Source organism: Sus scrofa, chromosome 9, assembly GCF_054392235.1.
Source record: "Sus scrofa isolate SSC_HxYL_T2T_F1_AM1 chromosome 9, Sscrofa_HxYL_maternal_Yorkshire_Landrace_v2.0, whole genome shotgun sequence".
Classification (NCBI taxonomy): Eukaryota; Metazoa; Chordata; class Mammalia; order Artiodactyla; family Suidae; genus Sus; species Sus scrofa.
The window spans coordinates 110,174,580-110,200,314 of NC_139391.1; the positions used below are offsets into that span (position 1 = coordinate 110,174,580).

Here is a 25,735-nt window from a genome sequence, read left to right on the forward strand (position 1 = left end):
ATTTGCTCCCTGTTTGCCTATTTTCCCACTCCTTTTTCATCAGCATGGAAAGAGGAAAATGCATTTCTGTGTTTTGATTTTGTAGGGGCAGATGAACAAGATAAAGGTACTAACCTTAAATATTTGGACAGTAGATTAATGGCATCCATGGTGTCTTTGTTTTCCTTATATAGTACAAAGTGGCAGTAACTTCCCCTAGATTTTGGCCAAGAATGTTTTCTTGGATCTTAAAAAAAAAAAAAAATTAAATGTTATATACACACCATAATAAAAGTTAGCTGAATTTTTTCTTATGGAACCCTATAAGCTCATTTTTTGCTAGAGAACCTTTGAGAGAGAAATCAGAACTAGTCTGACAAGAAATCCAGATTAAGAGGTTATAGCTGTGTTTATTACAGGTATTGAAGCTCTGTGATTGGATAATTAAGTTTCTGTATATAAAAACAAACAAACAAAAAAATGCAGGTGGTGTGACAAATGACTTAGCCTGAAGAGCAATCTTCACACAGAGAAACAGAGGGGCCCACCATTCCCCAGCAGCTTACTTTATAATAAGCATGTCTGAAAGGTGGGTCGCTGGAACATTTGCAGGCCAGAGGAAAACAGCGGTCACGTTGCAACCTACAAGCCTTGCCTCGTACCTTAGTCAGATGTTCACACAACAGGCCGGATGCCTTAGCAGGGATGGGGATAAAGCTTGTGAGGAGCTGCCTCGGTGACATGTTTAGATCTTCCAAAGGCCACTTCCATCACATACTATGCTTATAAAGTATACCAGATAGAGAATAACTGGCATTCAAGATCTGTCATTCTTGGGAGACTAAAAAATAAGCCAGGTTAAATGTTCACTTCTGAGCCACTGTTACTTTGCTCAACCTGATACATTTTAAGACTTTGGAGAATCTAATTTTAAAAACTAATCATTTAAATGAACATTTAAATTATACTATAATCTAGGAACATATATTTAAACAATACTTTTAAATTCTTTTTTTAGGGTCTCACCTGTGGCATATGGAAGTTCCCAGGCTAGGGGTCCAATAAGAGCTACAACTGCTGGCCTACACCACAGTCACGGCAAAGCCAGACCTGAGATGCAACTGCTACCTACACTGCAGCGTGAGGCAATGCCAGATCTTTAACCCGATGAGCAACGCCAGGAATCGAACCTGCATCCTCATGGATACTAGTTGGTTCTTAAGCCACTGAGCCACAATGGGAACTCCTAAACAACATTTAGATTTATACTTCACTTGTCCAAAGGGTGTTCTGAAAAATCAACTCTGAGAAAAATAAGTCAGCTACAAATGCACTTCCCAGATATTATACTATAACATTCATGAGCCTTGTGTGAGAAAGAGTTGTGGTTGTTACTATAATACATGTAATTCATTTGATCTCTATATAACTCCATGAAAAAAAGACTATGAAAAACTATTTTATACAATCCCTGAAAAGAGTCTTCTTTTAAAAATGCTCCTTTGTCTTTGTCTCTAAAATAATCCTTTAGCGTGAACTCATGAATCCCTCATCTTCAGAGACATTAAGAAACTTCGATACTAAAGCTGCTTGCACACCTGCCTTTGTCAAGGTGAAAAGCACTGCTTGGTAGATTAGTGCTTTAAGCTATAATGTAACGAATAAACTGACCAATTAACAAGCTATCTTGAAAAAGTCCCACGGCATGTACGCTTAAAGTAACACAGAAAAAGCACTGCAAGTATTAGTTTGGCTTTTGGTGTGAAATCCTCACAACTCATCCTCAGAAAACTGTGAGAAGGAGTATTATTTTAGGTTTTTCTTCCAGCTCCCTACATTTAAGCAAAGTTGTCTATACTTTGCACTTACGACAAAATCATTGGCATTTCATTTTATCTACATGAAACGCCAACCGCTCTTACCTGCTGCAGTTCTGACCTCTGTCCAAATGCACAGCATAAAGAGCACAAGAGAGCAATATTTAATTTATAATAATATTAAAGTGCTTTAGAAGTGAACATGCAAATGATCGCATGGAAAGTTTCTACCGAAGACTTCTACAGCACCTGGCGGTTATGTGGTGGGTTAACAGCCATTTAGACATTTAACAATGGAATGTCGTGAAGGCAGACAGTGAACAAGCAGAAAACTCACCTACAAGTCCAAGCCTCCCTGTCTCACTCCCCTCACAGTGGCCTGTCTATTCATGCTCAAAGCGGCACTGTCTGTGCCACAGGACATAGCAAAAGGTGTCAGACTAGACGCAACATGCCTCCCCATCCACAGATTTGTTTTCTTAAATATGGGAGGACACGAACCAAAAACGCTGTTTGTGATTATCTTTAGGTGGTGAGGCTGCAAGTAATGACTGTTTTGCTTTGTGTTTTATGAGTTTCCTGCACTTACCTTTTGTTTGAAAACAATGTGAAAGTGAAAAACTATTAAAGAAACAGTTCTCAAACAAATAGATTAAAACTAATAGATTAAAAAAGACAACAGACTTATCCATTGAGTGCAATGTTCCGAACTTATTTTTATGATGATTTGAACAAGTCACCTGTATGCAGAAGCCATTTTTGAGACAATCAGGGAAAAACTGAATATGCACTGGGTGTGCGATATTAAGCAATTATTAATGATTTTGTCAGATATGGTAATGGTTTAGGCTTTAGGCCTTATCTATCAGATGCATACTGAAATATTTACAAGTGAAAAGAAGTACTATGTAGAATTTTCTTTAAAACAATCCAAAAAAAAAAGGGATGAATAGAGCAAATAAACATAACAGAATATTAATAATCTTGAAGATGGCTGATGGGTACACGAGAGATCAATATTCTACTTCCTTTATTTGGGTGCATGTTTGAAAATGTCCATAATAAAAAGGTAAAAAAAAGTATTTGTGATAAAAGTTGATCAAGTGTAGTTACATTTTTCTCTAACTACCTCTTGGTACATTCACAATTAACTAGAGTGGCAAGAAATAAATGGAATTGCAAGACTAAAAAAGCTTAATGCTAATATACCTTAAGAGAAACCATGACAACCAGTACAAGTTTGGCTCACAAGCATGCATCTTTTATTAGCAAATCCAAGCACTGAGCATGCATTCAATTATCTCCTCTGCAAATAAAAGATACAAGGATTCTTTTTTCCAAGTGCATTCAGTATACAAAATAATAATAAGCATATGCATTGATTAACTGGGAATGTTCTGAATAATGGAAAATCAGTGCATCTCAACTTATCTTGGGCAATTTGACTTTATAACAAAGTCCAAATTCTTGGAATGCTAAGTAGCAAATACGGCAGCTTTACAATTTAAATAAATTTAACTTTCAGACATTTTTGAGACACTCTGATTTAAAATGGGAATGCAAAGAATTCTCTGGCTAGGGTAATGGACAGCAACCTCCTGATGATCCGATATGGCAGTCCCAGGAGAGGAGGAATAGAAATCAGATAAAAGAAGAAAACCACATTCAGGAAGATTCATGTACTGAGCAGAGGGATCCTCATGATAAGGAAGGAAAAAAGTTTGTAGCTCGAGAAAGATGACATGATGGGGGAGCATGCAGAACATTCTTTCCTTCTTTTTTTTTTTGTCTTTTTGCTATTTCTTGGGCCGCTCCCGCGGCATATGGAGGTTCCCAGGCTAGGGGTCTAATCAGAGCTGTAGCCACCCGCCTACGCCAGAGCCACAGCAACGCGGGATCCGAGCCTCATCTGCAACCTACACCACAGCTCATGGCAACGCCGGATTGTTAACCCACTGAGCAAGGGCAGGGACCGAACCCGCAACCTCATGGTTCCTAGTCGGATTCGTTAACTACTGCACCACGACGGGAACTCCTCTTTCCTTCTTATTGAAGACCATGTCCACTGCTGCACCCTGCACATCAACCTTGTAGCTTCCTCGGGGTCCTGCTCCAGCCACCACCACTCTCCTCCCTCTCCACTGTCTCCTTCCCTTCAGTGTATCAATAAGCTCAGGACTTCGGCATTTTAAAAGTCAAACCTATATCTCCCTCTTCTTAACCATGTTCCTTTCCTTTCTCCTTCTCTTTATGCTGTATTTATTGTCTTTCATCTCAACCTGCTGTGTAAACTGGTTTCCAATCGCTCCACTAAGACTGCTGTCGCAAAGACACTAATGATTGGTGGATATGTTTCAGAGTTCTTATCTTGCTGGACTTGTTTGTATTATTTCCGCTGCTAATCACTCTGATCAAGGAATTCCCTCTTTCTGTGGATTCCATGACACTAGTCTCCCCCAGAGAGTTACCTTTCAATCTCCTAAGTCTATGTGTATTCCTAGATTCAGATATCTTTCCTAGAAACCTCTCATTTCACACAGCATAGAGAATCTCTACATATTACATGGCAGGAAAAAAAAAAAATTTTTTTTGTCCTTTTAGGGCAGCAACTGCAGCATATGGAGGGTCCCAGACTATGGGTCCAAATGGAGCTATAGCTGCCGGACTACACCACAGCCACAGTAATGCCAGATCTGAGCCATGTCTTCGGTCAATACCACAGTTCACAGCAATGCTGGACTGCTGACCCACTGGGCAAGGCCAGGGATTGAACCTGCTCATGGATTCTGCTGATGAGCCATGACGGGAAATCCCCTCGAAAAAATTTAATTAAAATTTTTTTCTTCCCCCAGTGGCAAGTAATTTTTACTTTAACATCTTTTCTTTATTGAGGTTTTTTTATGTCTTTTTTTTTTTTTGTCTTTTCTAGGGCCACACCTGCAGCACACGGAGGTTCCCAGGATAGGGGTCTAATTGGAGCTGTAGCCGATGGCCTATGCCACAGCCACAGCAACCCCAGATCCGAGCTGCATCTGCAACCTACACCATAGCTCACGGCAACGCTGGGTCCTTAACCCACTAAGAGGCCAGGGATCGAACCCGCAACCTCATGGTTCCTAGTCAGATTCGTTAACCACTGAGCCATGACAGGAACTCCTAATTTAAATTTTTTAAAAAGTTTTTTTGACATGTATACTATCTATCTCAAAGTATAACTTAATTTACCTGACTGCATGGTTTATGACAACTACATGATATTTTCAGAAAAAATTAACACCTGGATGCTTTGGTAGGTAAATCAATGTGTCCTGTCTATCAGACTGGATTAACACACAAAATAACATTTGAGTTAAAATAACTGGTAAACTGTGTTTTGCCACCATGACTTAGAATCTACCATGCCTGTGTTTTAGGATGTATGGCTCTATTTGAGGTTAACAATATTGCAAATCTGCTAGATAAAATGTGACCCATCAAATAACCATTTATGTCAGGATGCGGCAGTAAGGGAGCTCTAAAAACATTCTAACTTAGCTTTGCAATGAAGCTTTAAAAGCTAATTCACTCAAATACTAGGCCAAGTGGCCTGGGAGGACCAACTGTCACTGGTACTAGGTTCTGTTTGCAGAGGTACAAATAGCAGTCTCCAGACATTAGCTCTCCCTGTTCTCCCCATGCTGCCTGTGTTAAGCCACTGCCAGCTTGCAGTTAGCGAACCACACCTGGAGAAGATGCCCACAGGCTCTCAAGTGTCTGCTGGGTCCCGGAGGAGATGGGAGGTAATGTTCGGAGGGCAGAGCTCCAGTCCTTCTCTGACTAAATGCCATAGCCCCTCAAGCCCAAGAGGTCTAGATCTCAGCCTAAGCATTGATCCAAATGCACCTGCCCTCATGCTTCTTTTTACAATGAGGAAATTATATTTTCCTTAAGATGTGTGGAGGAAAATGGGGAAGGGTGCTTTATGTCAGACAGAACTCAGCACTATACCTGGAAACCTTCAGGAAATTTTTTTGGGGGCGGGTCTTTTTGGGGCCGTACCCACGGCATATGGAGGTTCCCAGACTAGGGGTCCGATCAGAGCTATAACCACCGGCCTATGCCAGAGCCACAGCAACGCAGGATCCGAGCTGCATCTGTGACCTACACTGCAGCTCACGGCAAAGCTGGATCCATAACCCACTGAGTGAGGCCAGGAAATCGAACCCACATCCTCATGGATGCTAGTCAGATTCGTTAACCAATGAGCAATGATGGGAACTTCAAGAAATTTTTTCATTCAGCAAAAAAGAAAGAAAGGTGGGTGTGGAATACAAAAGCATGGATAAAGACAGAACTCAAGAGATCGGGCACCACTCACATGAGGGGCAAACTAAAGGCTACCTTGGCCTGCAAGTGCCAAGATCACAGAACCTGGCATCCTCTAAGAAAAAATGATCCTCTCTAAAAAGCAACCAATCAAAAAAAACTACCAAAAACCCCTCCCTTTCCTATCTGCTCCCTCATGACAACAGTCAACAGAACGAGACCCTGACTGACTCTTCCTCTTGCCTTTGTGAGAGGGTGGCTGACAACCAGGACTTCCCTCTACAAGGAACATCCCTAGCAGCCCTTCTCAAACTGAATGCAGCAAGGCATGTGCTTTCTGTAGGAAGTCACCTCCTCTCCTCCACAGCGACAACAGTCACCAGCAACATGCCAACTGTGAGAGAATGGAAAAAATAGCCACTCAGATTATTTCCCACTGGGCTTACTTCCCTTAGACAAGCCTTGCTGCAGAAAGACTATTAAAGTAATATTTTATACTGTGATTCAAAGAACACCTAGTAACCAAGCCATGTCTGTGGACTGAGAAGTGATGAATAACTTTCGCCCTCAAGTAGTTCCAAAACACATCACTGCACTGCTCTTTTTGGTATCCGCTGAGAAGTGACCTCCAGCCTCCACCTTCTCCTCCCTTTTGCTCAAGGTTTCTCATTTCCATGTCAATATCCAGACATAACTGATATTTGTTTTTTGCAGACGTATTGATCTGACTCATTACTCTCTCAGGCAGAGTTAAACCTTCTTTCTGCTCCCATTTTTGTCATACTCTCTCCTTTCACCAGAATCACAGTTATAGACAATTAAGGCTTCATCCACTCATAGCATTAAGAATACTGACAAAGCACAGAGGCTCGAACAGTCCTTTGTTATATGAGTCTTAGAGTTTTGCTCTAACAAATGTATATCTAGAAAGAAATCTTCACTGTGAGAGGCTATTGGTGAGAGGGGAAGAGGGTGAGGAAATCGTTTTTCCTTCCGTAATTTTCATTAAAATTTTATGTTAATTTGACAGGTAAAAGAAAAATTACCCAATTTTTCTTAAGGTTATATGCAAAAAGAAATGTCATGGCTGTAGAAAACAGAACATAAAAATCAATAGGATTCACTGACAACACACTCATTTCAAATGAATGCTGTGCAATGACAGATGGGCTTGGGTAAAGGGGCGGTTTTCCATACAGTCTATGTTTTTTATGTGTAGTATAGAAGGTACTCACGGTTGGAAAGCAGCAGCTATTTCAATAGAGGGACTTTGCAGAATATGCCACTGGGACAGGTGAAAGCATTTTTTGGTCCATCTGAAAGCTTTCTTACCTCCATTAAGAGCACAGAATGAGGAACATCCTTCCATTTTCTTCTTGAATTGCCACTCAGCCTGTGCTGCTCTTCAGGGAACATATCAAATTCCTAAGACTCTTTCTCAGGCACCACTAAAATTTCAGCAAATCTGTACTCACATATAAGACATATGGCTCCCTTATCAGACACAAGGACTGCAGGATTGCTCTGGCATCTGAAATATTATGCACCTTCTCTGAAGGAATGACATGATCAATATCCTCCTCTGAACAATAGCAAAATGACCCTTGAACGTGAACAGGCAAGGAAAAGGAGAAGACAGAAGAAATGCCAGGTCATCTGCACACTTACTTGCCAGGGCCTTTTTCCCAGCTGCATGGTAGGCTACAATATATTTCTTCCCTTCTCTATCTTCTGTTTTAGTCTCTAATCCTGGAAACAGAGATTTAATCCCTTGATGGATGATGGTTCTCTTCTCTTTGGTGTCCTCAATAACCTATTAAAACACAGATAATGATACCATTAATATAACAAACACTGAATAAGAAAACAGTACTAATTATTATTACTATAATTGTTTCTAATAGTAAAAACACAACTTACTGCCACACCTGTAGCATGAGGAATTCTGGGCTAGGGATCAAACCCACACATCAGTGACCCAAAACACAGCAATGACAATACTGGATCTTTAACCCATGGAGCCACCAGGGAATTCCAAAATATCATTCATTTTAATGATGCAAAGTAACCAAAGTATAGGAGTATGATTTCGGAAAACTTTTTCTTTTTTTATTGAAGTATAGTTGATTTACAATGTTTCAGGTATACAGAATAGTGATTCAACTCTACAAATTATACATATATATTCTTTTTCAGATTTATTTCTACTATAGGTCATTATAAGATATTGAGTACAGTTCCCTGTGCTATTCAGTAGGTCCTTCCTCTTTATCTATTTGATATATAGTAGTGTATATCTGTTAATTCCAAAACCCTCATTTATCCCTCCCTCAGCTTTCCCTTTTGATAGCCCCAAGTCTGTTTTCTATATAACTGTTTTGTATCATTTTTTTAGATTCCACATATAAATGATACCCTAAAGTATTTATCTTTCTCTGTTTGACTTACTTAGTATGATAATCTCTAGGTCCATCCATGTTGCTGCAAATAGCATTATTTCATTCTTTTTTATGGCTGAGTAATACTCCAGTGTGTATTTATGTGTATATACCACATCTTCTATACCCATTCATCTACTGATGGACATTTAGATTGCTTCCGTGTCAGAAATCTTTTAGAGCTTCACAGTATCACAGATCGTAAAAGTCTGTTTACTGAGCCTGCCCAGCTGCCAGGAACTGTACAAATCACTTCATAATCACTCTCTTACTTAATCCCCATCAGCTCTCTATCATGTCACTGGTATATCTACAGACGAGGAAACTGAGTCTGAGAGAAGTTAAGGAACTTGTCTAAGGTTATGTAGCTGCAGGGTGGCAGAGCCAGATGTGAAATCCAGGCTGATTCCGGAGCCACCCATCAGACACTTCCTCTTGGGGACTCAGCTGAACAATCAACACCTCAGGGCTCACAGATGGAAGAGAAGGTGAGATGGGCCTTTGGGGGTGTCAGAAACTCAACTCTCTGAAGAGTCCAATCTATAATTGCCTCTAATGAATCCTGTTCTATGCTCATAACTTCAAATAATGACATTCTTGCACATTTGTCCACAATAAAGAAAAATCTACATCAAGAAAACAAACTTATTAGTTACATCACTGTTTTGCAACTTCTAGAGGTGTCTTATACTTGTGAAGAAATACACTTCACACTTGGATTCAATATTCAGTAATATGTATGTGTAACTCCTACACTGTTATTCTCTACCTTTCTTTATTGCGTTAAAAAAAAGTTAAGATCCACTAAACTGATTTCATGACCCACTGATGGTCTGCAATCTGCAAGCTAAGAAACACCAAGATGTGATATAACTAATAGCTAACCCTAACAACAGTCTAGCAAAATAAAAAATGTAAAAGAGGAGTTCCCACTGTGGCACACTGGATTAAGAATCTGATTGCAGGGAGTTCCCCATGTGGCCAAGCAGTAACAAACCTAATATCCATGAGGATGTCAGTTTGATCCCTGGCCTTGTTTAGTGGGTTAAAGATCCAGTGTTGCTGTGAGCTGTGGTGTAGGTCGCAGACACAGCTTGGATCTGGCATTACTGTGGCTGTGGCATAGGGCAGCAGCCGGGGAATTTCCATAGCCAAGGATGTGGCCCTAAAAAAAAAAACAAAGACTCTGACTGTAGTGACTTAGGCTGATGCAAAGGTATGGGTTGGATCCCTGGCACAGTGGGTTAAAGGATCCAGTGTTGCCACAGCTGTACCATATGTTGGAATCAATCCCTGGCCTGGGAACTTCCATACGCCATGGGGGTGGCTGTTAAATAAAAGTGAAAGAAAACTTCATTATAATTACAGATAATTGACATTTTTCATATCAAAGTGAGTCAAGGAGTTCCCTGGTGGCCTTGTGGTTAAGGAATCTGGCACAGTCACTGCTCTAACGCAGGTTCAATCACTGGCCCAGAACTCCTGCATGCCATGGGCGTGGCCAAAAATCTTTCTGAACAAAAACATAACTTTTTTTTGGGGGGGGGACTGCTTATCTGGATACTGGTTATCCTCCAATGATAAAAACATTTTTAGTGTAATGCTCTTTTAGGTCAAACAGGACAAGGCCATCCTTTTGTTAACCATTTTAATTTTTCTAATAGACACCTATTAACATCTAGCCCCCAAAAAGAAGCAAGTAAAACCCTAAAAAAATTTTCCTTTTTTTTTTTTTGTTCTACTTACCTCAATGGCAACACTAGTTTCCTTATTTTTAAAAAGCTGGAGTTCTTCTAAACGCTGCTTTTCTTCATCTGTTAAAAGTGTCAATACATCTTTTGAAGGATCCTTTAAAATAATTATCAGAATGCCCATTGAGTCACTCAGAATTCAAGGCTGTCAAAGCTCTATATTCTATGATCTCCAGGAAATGCTATTTTTATACAAAAGGTGACTTCTGTTGCAAGGCTGCTCCTACCTCTTTATCCACTGGGACAGACAAGTCATTCAAATGGCTGATTCGTCCATCTTTTCCTATTTCATGAACTATGAAGTCAGAGTATCTGAGGAAAAGAAAACACAGACTCTCAGAGCACTAACATTTTGTTGCCTACTAATTTAAGGAGAAAGTTTCTCAACAATAAGCATTACTACTGTGAAAAACAGGGATTAAAAAAAAAAACTTTCAAGAGTTCCTGTTGTGGCTCAGCAGTAATGAACCTGACTGGTATCCATGAGGATGCAAGTTCGATCCCTGGTGCCTCTCAATGGGTTAAGAATCTGGCCTTGGGGAGTTCCCACCGTGGCGCAGTGGTTAACGAATCCGACTAGGAACCATGAGGTTGCGGGTTCGGTCCCTGCCCTTGCTCAGTGGGTTAACGATCCGGCGTTGCCGTGAGCTGTGGTGTAGGTAGCAGATGCGGCTGGGATCCCGCATTGCTGTGGCTCTGGCGTAGGCCGGTGGCTACAGCTCCGATTCAACCCCTAGCCTGGGAACCTCCATATGCCGCGGGAGCGGCCCAAGAAATAGCAAAAAGACCAAAAAAAAAAAAAAAAGTATCTCAAAAAGCAAGAGAAACCCTGTAAGCATTCGGGACAGTAAAACAGTAGTCACAGATCGATTTGCAAAAAAAAAAAAAAAAAAAAAGAATCTGGCCTTGGAGTTCCTGTCATGGCGTAGTGGTTAACGAATCCGACTAGGAACCATGAGGTTGCCAGTTCGGTCCCTGCCCTTGCTCAGTGGGTTAACGATCGGGCGTTGCCGTGAGCTGTGGTGTAGGTTGCAGACGCGGCTCGGATCCCGTGTTGCTGTGGCTCTGGCGTAGGCCGGTGGCTACAGCCCCAATTCGACCCCTAGCCTGGGAACCTCCATATGCCGCGGGAGCAGCCCTAGACAAGGCAAAAAGACAAAAAAAAAAAAAAAAAGAATCTGTCTGCGGTGGTTCAGGTCACTATGGAGGCACAGGTTCAATCCCTGGCCCAGTACAGTAGGTTAAAGCATCTTACATAGCCACAGATACAGCTTAGGTCTCAGCTGAGGCTTGGCTTCAATCTCTGGTCTGAGAACTTCCATATGCTATGGGTGCCGCCACTAAAAAAAAAAAAAAAAAAAAAGCTTTAGGTGGAAAGTCATATAGAGTTATTTTTTTCTGGTTTCACAATGAATTCTAAGCCACACCTTGGCTTTCTATTAGAATGTAAAGACCCTTTGAGCCTCTAGACTCCTCTTCCAGAAAAATGCATAAACCAAAGCTTACTGATTTTGCCCTATGATTATACAGACAGTCCACTCTAAAATGAATCATGACGTACCACCTCGCACCATTCAGAATGGCCATCATTAGTAAATCTATAAATAAGAAATGCTGGGGAGGGTGTGGAGAAAAGGGAACCCTCCTTCATTATTGGTGGGAATGTAAATTGGTGCAACCATTATGGAAAACAGTGTGGAGGTACCTCAGAAAACTAAATACAGAACTACCGTGTGATCCAGCAATCCCATTCCTGGGCATTTATCTCGACAAAACTTTCCTTGAAAAAGATACATGCACCAGTATGTTCATTGCAGCACTATTCACAATAGCCATGGAAACAGCCTAAATGTCCAAGGACAAATGAACAGATTAAGATGTGGTACGTATACATAATGGAATACTCCTCAGCCATAAAAAAGAACAAAATAATGCCATTTGCAGCAACATGGATGGAACTAGAGCCTCTCATACTGAGTGAAGTCAGAAAGACAAAGAGAAATACCATATAACATCACTTAAATCTGGAATCTAATATACAGCACAAATGAACCTATCTAAAGAAAAGAAACAAACTCATGGACACGGAGAATAGACTTGTGGTTGCCAAGAGGGAAAGGGAAGGAGTGGGAGGTACTGGGAATTAAGGGTTAGTAGATGCAAACTATTACATTTGGAATGGATAAGCAGTGAGATCCTGCTGTATAGCCCAGAGAACTATATCTGATCACTTGTGATGGAACATGACAGAGGATAATGCGAAAAAAAAAAAAAAAAAAAAAAAAAAACAATATATATGGATGTATAGCTGGGTCACTTTGCTGTGTAGCAGAAATTGACAGAACATTGTAAATCAACTATAATAAAAATAAAATGAATCATAAAACACATGGTAAGTAGTTAATTAAATCAGAACCCAGTAAATCTACCATGAACCATCCTTTATGCTAAGTAATTTACACACATTATTTTAAATCCTTTCAACGATCCCAAGGTGATTATGACCCATTTTTTGGATAACAATATTAAGGCTCAGAACGGTTAATTAACTGTGAAGTGGCTGATCTGGATTCATACCCATATCTACCAACTCCAAAGACCACCTTCTTTCTCCTGTAGCTGTGGCCCATTCAGGTGAAAGAGTTTAAGATTTTAAGACCAATTCAAGAGAAAACTTGAAACCATTTAAAGTAATTTATTTTAAGGAAATGAACAGCACTCATTCATTTCCCAGGGAATTATTTCTATTTACTCATTTTATATTCAAATATTTTTATTTACTCATCCACGCAGCTTTTCTTCATCCTATTCCTTTTTGATCATCAGTATGAACAATCCATGGGGACAGAAAGCTAACTGGAAGAAGAGCCTACTGATTTCCTTTCAGAGAAAAGAACTAATATAACTAAAATAACTATACATAAAACATACCTTTCTTTTAAGATTCCTGAGAATCCCTGGTGAGAACTTACGAACTTGGTGATGCCTACATCCAGCTCGGTAAGCCCGTGCTTCATCATGTCTGCAAAGCTCTCTGCTTCCTCCTCACTCTCTTCTGACAGGCCATCCTCCTCCTCCTCCTCCTCCTCCTCTTCCTCCTCTTCTTCTCCTTCTGTCTGAACGTCAGAATTCTTTTTATCCTCTCCCGCACCTGCAACTTCAGGTGACCCAGGCATCTTTTCACTACTGGGTAGAGAGTTGTTCTCTAGCCCGTCTTGGCCTTTGGTCAGACAGCATTCTGAGACCTTCTGTCTCTTTGCCTCCTCCACTGGGGCTGCAATGTCATTATCTTCGACAGCAATGGACCCCCGTTTCAGCGACACACCAGTCATTTCTGTCATTTCCATTTTCAAGGATCCAAGAAAACATTTAAGAAAACCTTTCAGGAAGGAAGGGAAAATAGGCAGTAACAATCATTATTACAAAGAACTGGGTTTCAGCAAACAAAGGCACAGTTAACTTTGTTCCTAATGTTCTAAAAATCATTCATTAAAATAATTCTTCTGGGAGCTCCCTTGTGGCATAGAGGGTTAAGGATCTCAAACTGTCACTGCAACAGCCTGGGTGGCCACTGCTGCAGTGTGGACTCTATTCCTGACCCGGACTTCCACATGCTGCAGACATGGCCAAAAAATAAATAAATAAGTAATAATATCCTAAGAAAATAATAAAGTGCTTAAATTTTAGCTGTAGGGATAATTTTTACACTAGCAAAAAATTAGGCAATGATATCTGGATACATAAACTGAACAACTGTAGAAACAATGTGAAAAGAAACTGAGAAAGATAGGTACTTTGAGGAGAGGGGTAGGTGGCTGGGGACAGCAGGGAGACTAGCTATTTTTACTCAATACCATAGCTGCATCATCTGATTTTTGTTTCATGGTTACTGCTATCTTTTAGAAAAGATAATTAAATAAAAAGTGTATAAAAAAATTTACTGACATGAATGCATATTCATACCATGGTCTATTTTTTTAAAAAGCAAGGGAAATGGGGAGTTGTTTAATGGGTAGAGTTTCAGTTTTGCGAGATGAAAAAGAGCTCTGCATATTGGCTGCACAATGTGAATGTACTTAATATTACTGAACTGTACACTTAAAAATGGTTACAATGATGTAACACTTTTTTATTTTTTTTGGCCCTACTCGAAGCATGCAGAAATTCCCAGGCTGAAGATCAACCAGTGCCACATCTGTAACCAGAACCACAGTAGTGACAATGCTGGATCCTTAAAACTGCTGAGCCATGAAGGAACTCCTAGAAGGATGTTATGTGAATTTTGACTCAATCCAAAATACACAGATTATCATTTAACTGGTCTGTATACAATGTACTGAGCAAGACTAGGAAGCCATTCATACTTCCTAACACTAAGCAGTCTGAGAGCAGGCTAGCATGTGGCAATCAAAATAAACACATTTATTTAAGACCACAAGCACCTGTGTAAATTGTGTTTATCTGCTGGTCTAGGCAAAATAAGGATAAAGTTTTCTGTATATTAATTATATAGGGAGAGGCCCAAATTAATATGAACTTAATAAACATAAAGAACATAAATAAGCAGAATATTCTAGTTCTCCAAGGCTTAGTTAACAAGAAGCCCATCTACAGAACCAACTACAGCAAAATAATGATGAACTAAACTTTAACAATCCCTATTTGGGAGTTCCCGTCGTGGCGCAGTGGTTAACGAATCTGACTAGGAACCATGAGGTTGCAGGTTCAATCCCTAGCCTTGCTCAGTGGGTTAAGGATCCGGCGTTGCCGTGAGCTGTGGTGTAGGTTGCAGACACGGCTCGGATCCCGCGTTGCTGTGGCTCTGGCGTAGGCCGGTGGCTACAGTTCCGATTCGACCCCTAGCCTGGGAACCTCCATATGCCGTGGGAGCGGCCCAAGAAATAGCAACAACAACAACAACAACAACAACAAAAAAAGACAAAAAGACAAAAGAAAGAAAAAAAAAAAATCCCTATTTGATCCTGCCTCACGGTCAAAAATCAAGAATGGAAAAAAAAGTAGGAAGTTCTTTAGTGGTCTAATGATTAGGATTCAGTGCTTTCAAACTACTGTGGCCTGGGTTCAATTTCTGGTCTGGGAACTGAGATCCCATATGAAGCTGCTGCAAACCACAGTCAAAAAGAAAAAAAAAGTAAAAAGTGAATGAAAAAAGGACTTCGGTGGCTATTTAAAAAAAAGAAAGAAACACTACCACAAATAAGAGAAAAAGGCAGAGAAAACTGTCAGTAAAAACAATTTCCTTTGGGAGTTCCCTGGTGGCTCAAGGGATTAAGAATTCTGAGCTGTCACTGCTGTGACTTGGATCATTGCTGCAGCACAGGTTCAGTCCCTAGCCCAAGAACTTCTGCATGCCATGGGTGCAGCCAAAACACCCCCAAAAACTAAAAAAACAAAAACCAGGAATTCCTGTTGTGACTCAGTGGGTTAAGGACCCCATGTTGTCTCTGTGAATATTCAGGTTGGATTCCTGGCCTTGCTCAGTGGGTTAAGGATCTTGCATTGCCACAAGCTGCAGCACAGGCTGCAGATGTGGCTCAGAGCAGGTGCTGCTCTGGTGCAGGCTGCAGCTGCAGCTCTGATATGAACCCTGGCCTGGAAACTTCCATGTGTGTATGTGCGGCTGTAAATAGAAAAAATGAACAAAAAAAACCCCCAAACAATTCCCTCTGAAAGAGAATATTTTAAAAAGGGAAGAAAATATTTTAAAAAAGGAAGAAACCGGAACAGAGGTAGATCTCAACTAGTTATACAAAATTATCTCTAATTCAAATAAGAAAGCATTTACTCTTTATTTGTTCTAAGCAAGGTACAGTAAATGGGAATGCTCATTTATGAGATGCTAATACTATTTCATTCTCGTTTTAAATCCATGAAGCTGCCCTCACAGACCTTGCACACCCATGGGCCCAGGGCTTCCTCGGAGACATGAGAACACACAGAAGGCTTGAAAAGGCATCTGTGGTGAGGGTGAATGAGAAGATCCCTTCCTTATGAAAGACTAAACACCTGCACTAAGCTTTGGGGAAGGAGTAAGAGTGAAACTTCAGAAAGGGCAGGGATTGGAGAGGGAGAGGAGGGAGGTGGTACAGCAGGTGCAGGGGCAGAAGGCATGGGAGAGTGGGGGGATCCCTGAACCCTACTGAGCTCATCACACATCAAAGGGTAAAACAAGGAGAGGGTCTGGAGTTAAAGCTGGGGAGTGGCTGAACTGAGGAAATTACATCCTAAAAACCAAACTGCCACCTGAGTCATGAATCACAGGTATTTCATGGCACCCTTGTGAAGAGGAAAACCAGGGTCAGGCTGGGAGACTAGGTAGGATGGCAACTGAAGCAAGAAATCAATACAACCTGATCTAAGGCTGAGGCTGTCCCCTCCTGACAGAAGGAGGGGAGGATTCAGGAACAGCAGGAAGGTGGTTAGGGCAGGACAAATGTGGGAGCACAGAGGAAATACAAGATGACTCAGGTCTTCTGTCTTGGGGACTTGAGAGGATAAGGGAGCTCTTCCCAACATGGGGATCCCAGAAAGTGGTACAGGGAGTGGGAAGAGATAAGTACTCTTATAGTCTTGTGGCATTGCTGGTACCCGAGGGACATCCCATAGCCACTTATTACACTGAGTCACGCATATTCTTACCCATAAACCCTCAATGGATCACCAACAGAACTATGGGCCTCAACCAGCTGTGGGACATGTCCTGTAAGCAGGTGATACAGCTGCACAGCGCGAGGCACCATGGACAGCGGAGGGAGCAGCATCACTGCAACAGCCAAGGAGGAGGCACCACCCATGGAGAAGCCGCAGGTGCTGACCACACACCTGTGTGGCGCAATCATCCTGCCCAAGAGGGTGGGCAGCATGGTGGGTGCCTACAACAGTAAGACATTCAACCAGGTGGAAATCAAGCCTGAGATGACTGGCCACTACCTAGGCGAGTTCTCTATTACCTGCAAGCCCGTGAAGCAGGGCCGGGCATCAGGGCCACTGGCTCCTCCTACTTCATCCCCCTCAAGTAGCCTCCTGGCCAACAAAGACTTCTCTAGGAAAAAAAAAAAATCCACAAGGTTCTCAGCTGGCATGGCAGGATCTACAAGGAGATCCCGATACCCTCCCTAAGGTCTGAGCTTTCAGTGGGGAAAAGAGCACGGCCTATAACAACCACATCCAGCCACATCTGCAGCTTGACTCAGGACCTTATGGTCAGCAGGACATCTATCTCCTTCCCAAGTAAGCACAGAACTCATCAGGCTCCTTCTCAACAATCTCATGGCCATAAGCCTCCATGGAAAGACCAATTACTTCCTCTGCCCTGTCTTTCTGCTTCAACACTATCTGTCATCTGGTGCCAGGTACCATTATCTTCTGCACACGCCTACAATAACTCAGGCCCAGCCCCCACTGACGCCCACTCCCAGCCTGGCTGCTCAAAAGCTCTCTCCTCCATACCTGGCTCAGATCACCTTGGATTCACCTGTCCTTTAAGATTCATCTAAAGGCCACGAGCACTGACTCCTAGGCCTTCCTCTCCATTAAGGCCATGTCTTCTCAGTTTATCTCCTGTGACATGCACCATCCACGTGGGCACCTGAGTACCTCACCCCTTCTAGCTGTGTACCTGTCCGAGTAAATTACTTAACCTCTCCAAGCCCCTGTTCTTCAGGAATGATATGTACCTCACAGGACCATCCTGAAGATTAAATGAGATGACACAAACCGAGTGGCTAGCCACAGAAGGAACTAAATAAATGCTAGTCCTTTGTCCTCCCTCAAAAGGTCTGCAGATTCTTTGACAATGTTAATTATTTACCTGCCAGAGAATCCAGAGTAGTATAAAAAGCATTGATAGATAATCTGTAGACTTCATGAAACAGGTGTTGCAACTGTTCCTCATCTATAAAAATCAAAGACACACTAACTAGCACTTCCCTAATGAAATAACTGGACCAGGGCAATGACATCAATAGCCACCAACATTACAAAAATGAGACAAACAAACACAGCAGGCCCCTGAAAGGCATGCTATTATTTATGAAGTTCTTACTAACTGAAACTGTGTCTAAATACTAGCTTAGATGGCCTATGGGGACAGAAGATGTTAAACACCACCATGGGGGAGCAATTGGCAAAATTCTGAATGTGGAAAATTTAAGGACAAAGACAGTTTTTCAACTAATAAATAGCAAGAGAAAAAAGAGGAAAGGGGAAAAACCTACAAAGAAATGCAGAAGTACCTGGGCCAGGGATCAAACCCCAGCCACAGCAGTGACGATGTCAAGTCCTTAACACCCAGGTCACCAGGGAACTCCAAAAATACAATCTTTATGTTTTAGATATATGGACTGAAATCTCTGTGGTTCAAAGGATATGAAGTCTAGACTCTGCTTTAAAATAATTAACTAGTGGCAAATGGAAGTGTAATGGGTATAAATTTGGAGTAAGACTGGCTATGAGTGGTAATTGTCAAAATTGGATGATGGTAACACAGGGATATTATCAGATCATTCTCTCTACTCCGCATGTTTGAAATTTTTATAATAAAAAGAAAAGTTACAAGTAAATGGAAATTCCTGTTGTGGTTCAGTAGTAACGAGCCTGACTAGTATCCATGAGGATACGGGTTCAATCTCTGGCCTTGCTCACTGGGTTAAAGCATCTGGTGTTGCCATGAGCTGTGATGTAGCACGCAGATGTGGCTCAGATGCTTGTGCTGCTGTGGCATAAGCCAGCAGCTGTAGCTCCGATTCTACCCCTAGCCTGGGAACTTCTATATGCTGTAGTTGCAGCCCTAAAACGCAAAAAAAAAAAAAAAAAAAAAAAAAAAGGTTCCAAGTATAAAAAGATTCACTAGCTATTCTATTCTCATCAAACCATCCCTCTTTCCAGCTCTACTGCTCCCTCTCTCCCTTCACTTGTTCTTCAAAAATGCTGAGACCTCCAGTCCCAAGGTACTGGCTCTGCTATCTTCATTTCTTCAAGTGCCCCAAACCTCAATAACTCCTAACCAACACTCAACACCCCTGCTCACTAGTCCTGCTTGCTGCATGATCCTTGCTAAACCTCAACAAGTACCACTCCTACTTTCTCAGTGTGTGCTCCAGATGCCACCAGGTTTGAGGATTTTCTCTTATGACTGCCCCTTCATACTGCCTGGCCATCCCTGGTCAGAAGTCTTCTCCAAGTCCTATGTGTCATTCACAAAGAAAACAGGGATCCTCAGAAACCCCTCCTGCCAGCACATTCACAAGACCACTTATTATAACCATTCCCCTTAACACGGTAACCCTCTGAAGCGAAGTCCAGAGTCATTTTAATGCTCATTCCTCTTCCCCACACTCCACCTCAACACTGCAAGCCTGTGCCAGGAGTTATTCCAGGCACCACAACACGACATTGCAGTGATTCAAAGAAATGTCCTGTCAGCATGGAGGTTACAGTCTGGTGGAAGATCTGGCTTCTATTCCATGCTTTTCTCCTGCCTCTGAGGTGCTCTTTTCCCCTCCTGCTCCACCTGCTGCTTCAATTTGGGCTTCCCCAGATTCCTTCCCCAGTCCTATTCCCTTCTCATTCCCAAGTTTTCCAGTGAAGACCCATCCCCAACTCCCTGGTTTACTTGGGGGTCCAAGGCAATCCTAACGACAGCTGAACTATTAGAATGTGTACAGTGAGCTCACTCCAGCCTTGATTCAGCCCTATATATATGATTTAGGTGTCATTATTCCCATCCTGGCCACTGATAACCTGAAGCCCAGAAAGTATCTTGTTCTAGTTCACACAGCTAAGAGGTAGACTCAAACATCAAAAATTCAGCATGCCCTAAATTGATCTCATCATTTTCCACCACAATGTACTTCTTTTATTTCTATTTCTTCTTTGGCTGTGCCCATGGCACACAGAAGTTCCACGACAGGGAACTTGTGCCACAGCAGTGACCCAAGCTGCTGCAGTGACAACACCGATCCTTAACCCGCTACAAATGCACTTCTTTTAAACTGTACCTCTTATTTCAAGGAATGTTTCCACCAAACCACCAGTCACCTAAATCAAAATACAGGCATCACCCCAACTGTTCACTCTCCCCTTTGTGAATGAAATTTTAATTGTTTAGGACAGCATTGTGACGCTAACATCCATAGAATGAGAATATTAGTAAATCATGGATCTCAAGTTATCAACCACTGGTTTTAAATCTTGCTTGGTGAGCTGCAATTTGGGGGTATGACTTTGCCAATGAAGAACTGGTCACTTAACCTCTCTTAAGTCTCAGTTCCTTTCTCTGTAAAACTGAAAAATGATGACTTGGTCAAAGGTCTGTACTAGCTGTTCCTATTCCACTACTGGTCATTAATATTTATTATGGATGGTTTCCACTGCAGAACTGTATTGCTGAGTCTGGAAAAAAACAAAGCTTCTTAAGCTTCTTTTGTTCTCTGGGCTAATGATCAAACCTGGTTTTCTCCTTCAAATACCACTCAATTTTAAGAGACCCTCAAAGCACTGCCAAGAGCACGAAATAAATAGGCCTTTAGTATTTTTTCGCAGTTTTTTTTTTTTTCTTGATGTTTGTGGACACTTGTCTGATCTCTTTTTCTTGTCATATTTAAATGCAAAGACAAGGAGTCCCCTTCATGGCTCAGTGGTTAACGAACCCGACTAGGATCCATGAGGATGTGAATTCGATCCCTGGCCTTGCTTAGTGGATTAAGGATCTGGCATTGCAGTGAGCTGTGGTGAAGTCAGAGACACAGCTCAGATCTGGCTGGGCCTTGGATGTTGTGTAGGCTGGCAGCTGTAGCTCCAATTCGACCCCTAGACTGGGAACTTCCATATGCCACAGGTGCAGCCCTAAAAAAAGGAATGGCGACCCCAAGGGAAAGAACAAAAGGACCATAAAGCTTATGGAGCATATCCTAACTCTAAGCTCCTATTGGACAAGGCCTGAGATAGGTACTAGGAAAGGCCAACAGGGAGAAGGACGGATAGCAGGACCCCACGTTGGTACCCCTGTCTTTTTTTTTTTTTTTTGGTCTTTTTAGGGTGGCACCCATGGCATATAGAGGTTCCCAGGCTAGGGGTCAAATCGAAGCTGCAGCTGCTGGCCTACATCACAGCTCAAGGCCATGGTGGATCCTTAACCCACTGAGCAAGGCCAGGGACTGACCCTGTGTTCTCATGGATACTAGTCAGATTTCCTTTCCAGTGAGCCACAATGGGAACTCTGGTACCCCTGTCTTTAAGAGATAAAACTTCCTTAGAAGATTAGAGAATGGGAACTCTTCGTCCCCCTCCGAGTGTCTGTGCTGGGTGTTGTCTGCCTCCCTGTAATAAAAACTTTTTTGGAGTTCCCATCATGGCTCAGTGGTTAACGAACCTGACTAGTAACCATGAGGATTCCAACTGATCCCTGGCCTTGCTCATTGGGTTAAGGATCCAGCATTGCCATGAGCTGTGGTGTAGACTGCAGACATCGCTTGGACACCGCCTTGCTATGGCTGTGCTGTAGGCTGGCAGCTGCAGCTCCAATTCAACCCCTAGCCTGGGAATCTCCATATGCCACAGGTGCAAAAGACTTTTGCTTGCTTGCTGCCTGTGTGTGTTCTCAAAGTTCATTCTTTAGCTCTGTGAACAAGAACACGCATTCTGGTAACATCCTTCTGTTAATAGTAATGACAGCATCTCAAATGTCAAGTAAAATCTTTATAGACCAGAAACTTCATGCTATAACTGGGAAGAGAATGAAATTTACTGATACTTATCCATGAATTTGTTAAAGTTCTACACAATTCCTTGGAGGAAATACATAGTAATAGATTTTATTTCTTTTACACTCTGAGTAAACCAAATGGGATTAGAAACACTACAATTTCAACAGTATTTAAAAATCTTTTTCATTAAGATATTAGATTTGGAGTTCCTGTCTGTGGCTCAGTGGTTAACGAATCTGACTAACATCCATGAGGACGCAGGTTCAATCCCTGACCTTGCTCAGTGGGTTAAGGATCTGTCGTTGCCATGAGCTGCAGTGTAGGTCTAGGACATGGCTCAGTTCCCGCATTGTTGTGGCTGAGGTGTAGGCCAGCAGCTGTAGCTCCGATTCAACCCCTAGCCTGTGAACCTCCATATGCCATGGGTGTGGTCCTAAATAGCGCAAAAAAAAAAAAAAAGATTAGATTCCCCAGTAAACTTCTATAATCATAAGAAAAATAAAATTTAGTGTTTTCAGAATTGTAATAGGACACTGACAGCCTCTCAACATTATTTCCTGAAAAATGAACATCTAAAAAAGAGCCATATTAGTCCTTTTTTTTTTGGCTTTTAGGGCCACACCCACGGCATATGGAGGTTCCCAGGCTAGGACTCCAATCAGAGTCCTAGCCTGGGACTGCTGGCCTATGCCACAGCCACAGTAACACAAGATCCGAGCCGGGTCTTTGACCTACACCACAGCTCTCAGCAACGCTGGATCCTTAACACACTGATAGAGGCCAGGGATCAAACCCGAGTTGTCATGGATGTTAGTTGGGTTCATTACCACTGAACCACGATGGGAGCTCCAGCTTCCACTTTTAAAATGCATCTATCATCTATCTATGACAAACCCTTCAGCTCTCATAACAAAGAGCACTCTCTTCGGGGCAGAGCACACTTGACACTCTAATGTGCGAAGTCATTATTAGGTCCATCAGATTCCTTCATTCCACAAATATGGAGCACCTCTGTGCGTCTGGCATTTTTCTAGGCATTGGGGAACAGACGAAAATTTCCTGCCCTCATCGAGCTCACATATCGGAGAAAAAAATAGAAAACAGCCACAAACACAACTGAGTAAGGACAGTGAGAGTAAAAGGAGTGCTTTATAGTGCAGTCTAAGGAGATGCCTTTTGAGCAGACTTCAAAGAAGAACTAGACATGAAAAGAGGTGACTGTTCTAGGCAGTGGGAACAGGGCCTGAAAAGAACCTAAGGCAGGAGCAAACTTAGTAAACAGACCAGCTGGACTGTCATTTCTCTATCTTACTTGCAGGCAGAAGCCGTGTTTTATTAACCGCTCTACCGCACCAGTTTCTATCAAAAGACGCTGTTCAAAAGAAGTAGTTAAATTGATATATGGGAACAGTTGGCTACGTTGCCTAATGACTAAACAAAATCATTGCCCATCCATTCCCTTTGGTCTGACAAAGAAACTAAATATTTAAAAGGTTAAACCCTCTCTAAACCCTATTTCTTGGCAGGCACCAATACCCAGGCAATGAGGATGTACTTTTAAACCTCTTGGTGCAGGGCTGGCGGTAAAGATTCCGTGCAGATGAGTTTCAATACGCCCAGCAGCACCTCCTGCAGCCATTCACTAACCACCCGGCAGAGGACTGCCAAGAAAAAATCTGGCTTGCTCCTACACTGGGAAACGTACACAAAAAAGGCAGTGTCCGGAGTGCCTGCTCGCCTAGCACTTGTAGACTCCCGGATAGTAATGATAGATAATTAAGAGGACGAAAGCACGTGGGCTGGACCCGGTAGAAAAGTGGCCAAGACGTGTACGGGAGCTGTAAAGGGCTTCGAGATAAAAGCCAGTTTTCTCTTACGGGAGAAAGGAGTTTAGGGAGCCTCAGAGGCAAAGAAAGGGAGGAGTGAGACAGGGAGGAGTGAGACGGGGATCCTCCGACTGATCCGCGGGGACGAGGGAGGACCGGCCGTGAGGAAAGCGGGGGTGGGGCTGGCCCCAACGAAACGCAGAACACGCCTGGCGCTAGCCGCGCTCCCCCGGGCTCGATCCATAATGGAGGAGCCGTGGGCGTGCCGAGGGCTCAGACCCTTCCCGATCCACAACCGGGACGCCTCCTCAGTCCACACTGCTCCTTCGGGCGGGGTTTGGGGGCCAAGGCGCCGAGCCGACGGCTGGCCGCGGAGCCCGGCCGGCTGAGGCGAGGCCGCGCACTTACCCGGGGCCTGAGAGCGCGGGTGCAGCGCGGGACGGGCGGCGAAGTGGCGCACGCGCTGCTCCGGACGCAGGAGGGCGGAGGCGGCGGCGAGGGCCAGTCGGAAGAGCCAGCTGCCACGGCGGCCGGGAAGAGGCAAGGAGAGCAGTCTGAGACCGGGCCCGCAGCGCTGAGGCGTACTAACCGCCGCCAGCCTCCCACACGTGCGTCGCAACGACGTGCCGCTGCCGGCTCGCCCCACCCCTGGGGTGGAGCCCGCCTTCTGCCGCCGACCACGCCCCTCACCGCTGCCTGCCGCTGCTGATTGGGGAGAGGTCCCGCCCATTCCCTCCCACTCCTGCGCAATGGCCCTGTGGAGGACGCCCTCTGGCCCCCTTTGGCCTTGCCACCTGCGGGGCATGGAGCTTTGGTGAACCTTTCAGTCCGGGAGTCTCCGTCGGTCGCACCTGGGCTTTGGCGGGGACAAAAAGTGATTTAGTCATGCCCCAGAGTTCTTTAGAATCATGAGCAGCAATTGCATATAACTTGTCTTATATTAACGGTTTCTTTGAGGGAGAGTAATGAATAATGATTTTGGTAGTTAGTGTAGAAACATGGGTTTGGATATATTCCCTGATTAATGTCCATCTTTTAAGACTTGTAAAAACAAATCTAGACAAACAGGTCTTGCTTGTTGGAAGATTAACTATTGAAAGTACGTTCGTTTTTGGGGGGTGGGGGGATGTGCTTGGGCTGTGGGGTGGAAATCCTGTGAAATTAGATTGTTATAATCATTATACAACTACAGATGTGATAAATTCATTTGAGTTATAAAAAAAATGAAAAAAATAAAGTTTAATAAAGAAAAATGAAAAAAATTCCACCATTACAGAACATTGTAAATCAACTATATGTTAATTAAAAAATTTTTTCGCCATTAAAAAAAAAAAGTACATTCGTTTTAATGTCAAGGTGGACATTAACATCCCTGACCTATACATTTGACTGTTAGCAAAAGAATATAAAGTGTGGCAACTCCCAGTCTAGGGGAAAGAAGAACAAAGTAGCCATAAAACGTATGGGGCATATCCGTCTCTAAGACCATTGCCCCCCCCCCCCCCATTGGTTAAAGCCTGATATAGGTGACTGGACAAGAACAATGGGGGAAAGGAATGATATCCGGACCCCACGTTGGTATCCAGTCCTTAAGAAATAAAAACCTCCATAGAACAATAGGAAGGGGGGACTCTTCCTCCCCTTCCCAGTGTCTGTGCTGGGAGCTATTTGCTTTCCTGTAATTAAAGACACTTGCTTGCTGCCTTGTGTGTGTTGGTGAAGTTCATTCTTCGGCTCTGTGAACAAGAACCCAGATTCTGGTAACATCTTTCTGGCATCAGTAACAAGTTTGTGCGTCTGTGTGAGGAAAAATAAAATTCCCTACTCATGCCATGCTCTTCAAGTAGCACACATTTCCTGCCAAAAGGCTGGCCTCTAATAGCTTTTGCACAT

The 25,735-nt window shown here is 42.8% G+C and overlaps 2 protein-coding genes across 6 annotated transcripts in view; both read right to left on the bottom strand.

The window, feature by feature from the left end:
• PUS7 (pseudouridine synthase 7) overlaps window positions 1-24,428 on the bottom strand; it is a 63,423-nt gene extending 38,995 nt beyond the window's left edge. For 3 of the 5 annotated variants that reach the window (XR_014816058.1, XR_014816056.1, XM_021102594.2), the window contains exons 1-6: window positions 24,251-24,428; window positions 13,222-13,669; window positions 10,518-10,602; window positions 10,286-10,387; window positions 7,770-7,914; window positions 115-226 (exon numbers count right to left, since the gene is read on the bottom strand). Coding sequence is in view for 2 of the 5 variants with exons in the window: in XM_021102594.2 (XP_020958253.1) it covers window positions 115-226; window positions 7,770-7,914; window positions 10,286-10,387; window positions 10,518-10,602; window positions 13,222-13,637 (860 nt within the window). In the remaining 3 variants the exon portion in view is untranslated. Of the gene's footprint in view, window positions 1-114; window positions 227-1,901; window positions 1,920-7,769; window positions 7,915-10,285; window positions 10,388-10,517; window positions 10,603-13,221; window positions 13,670-24,250 lie in introns of all 5 variants that reach the window. The other 2 variants (XR_014816057.1, XM_021102593.2) reach the window with 1 other exon arrangement.
• Window positions 20,166-24,647, bottom strand: LOC146400077 (uncharacterized). Its single transcript, XM_084978603.1, has 2 exons — window positions 21,869-24,647; window positions 20,166-21,379 (listed from the first exon to the last, which is right to left on the bottom strand). Exon 1 carries the CDS (start codon window positions 24,645-24,647, stop codon window positions 23,907-23,909), a length of 741 nt encoding a protein of 246 aa, XP_084834729.1. The 3' UTR covers window positions 20,166-21,379; window positions 21,869-23,906.
• Between the last annotated feature and the right edge of the window lie 1,088 nt (window positions 24,648-25,735).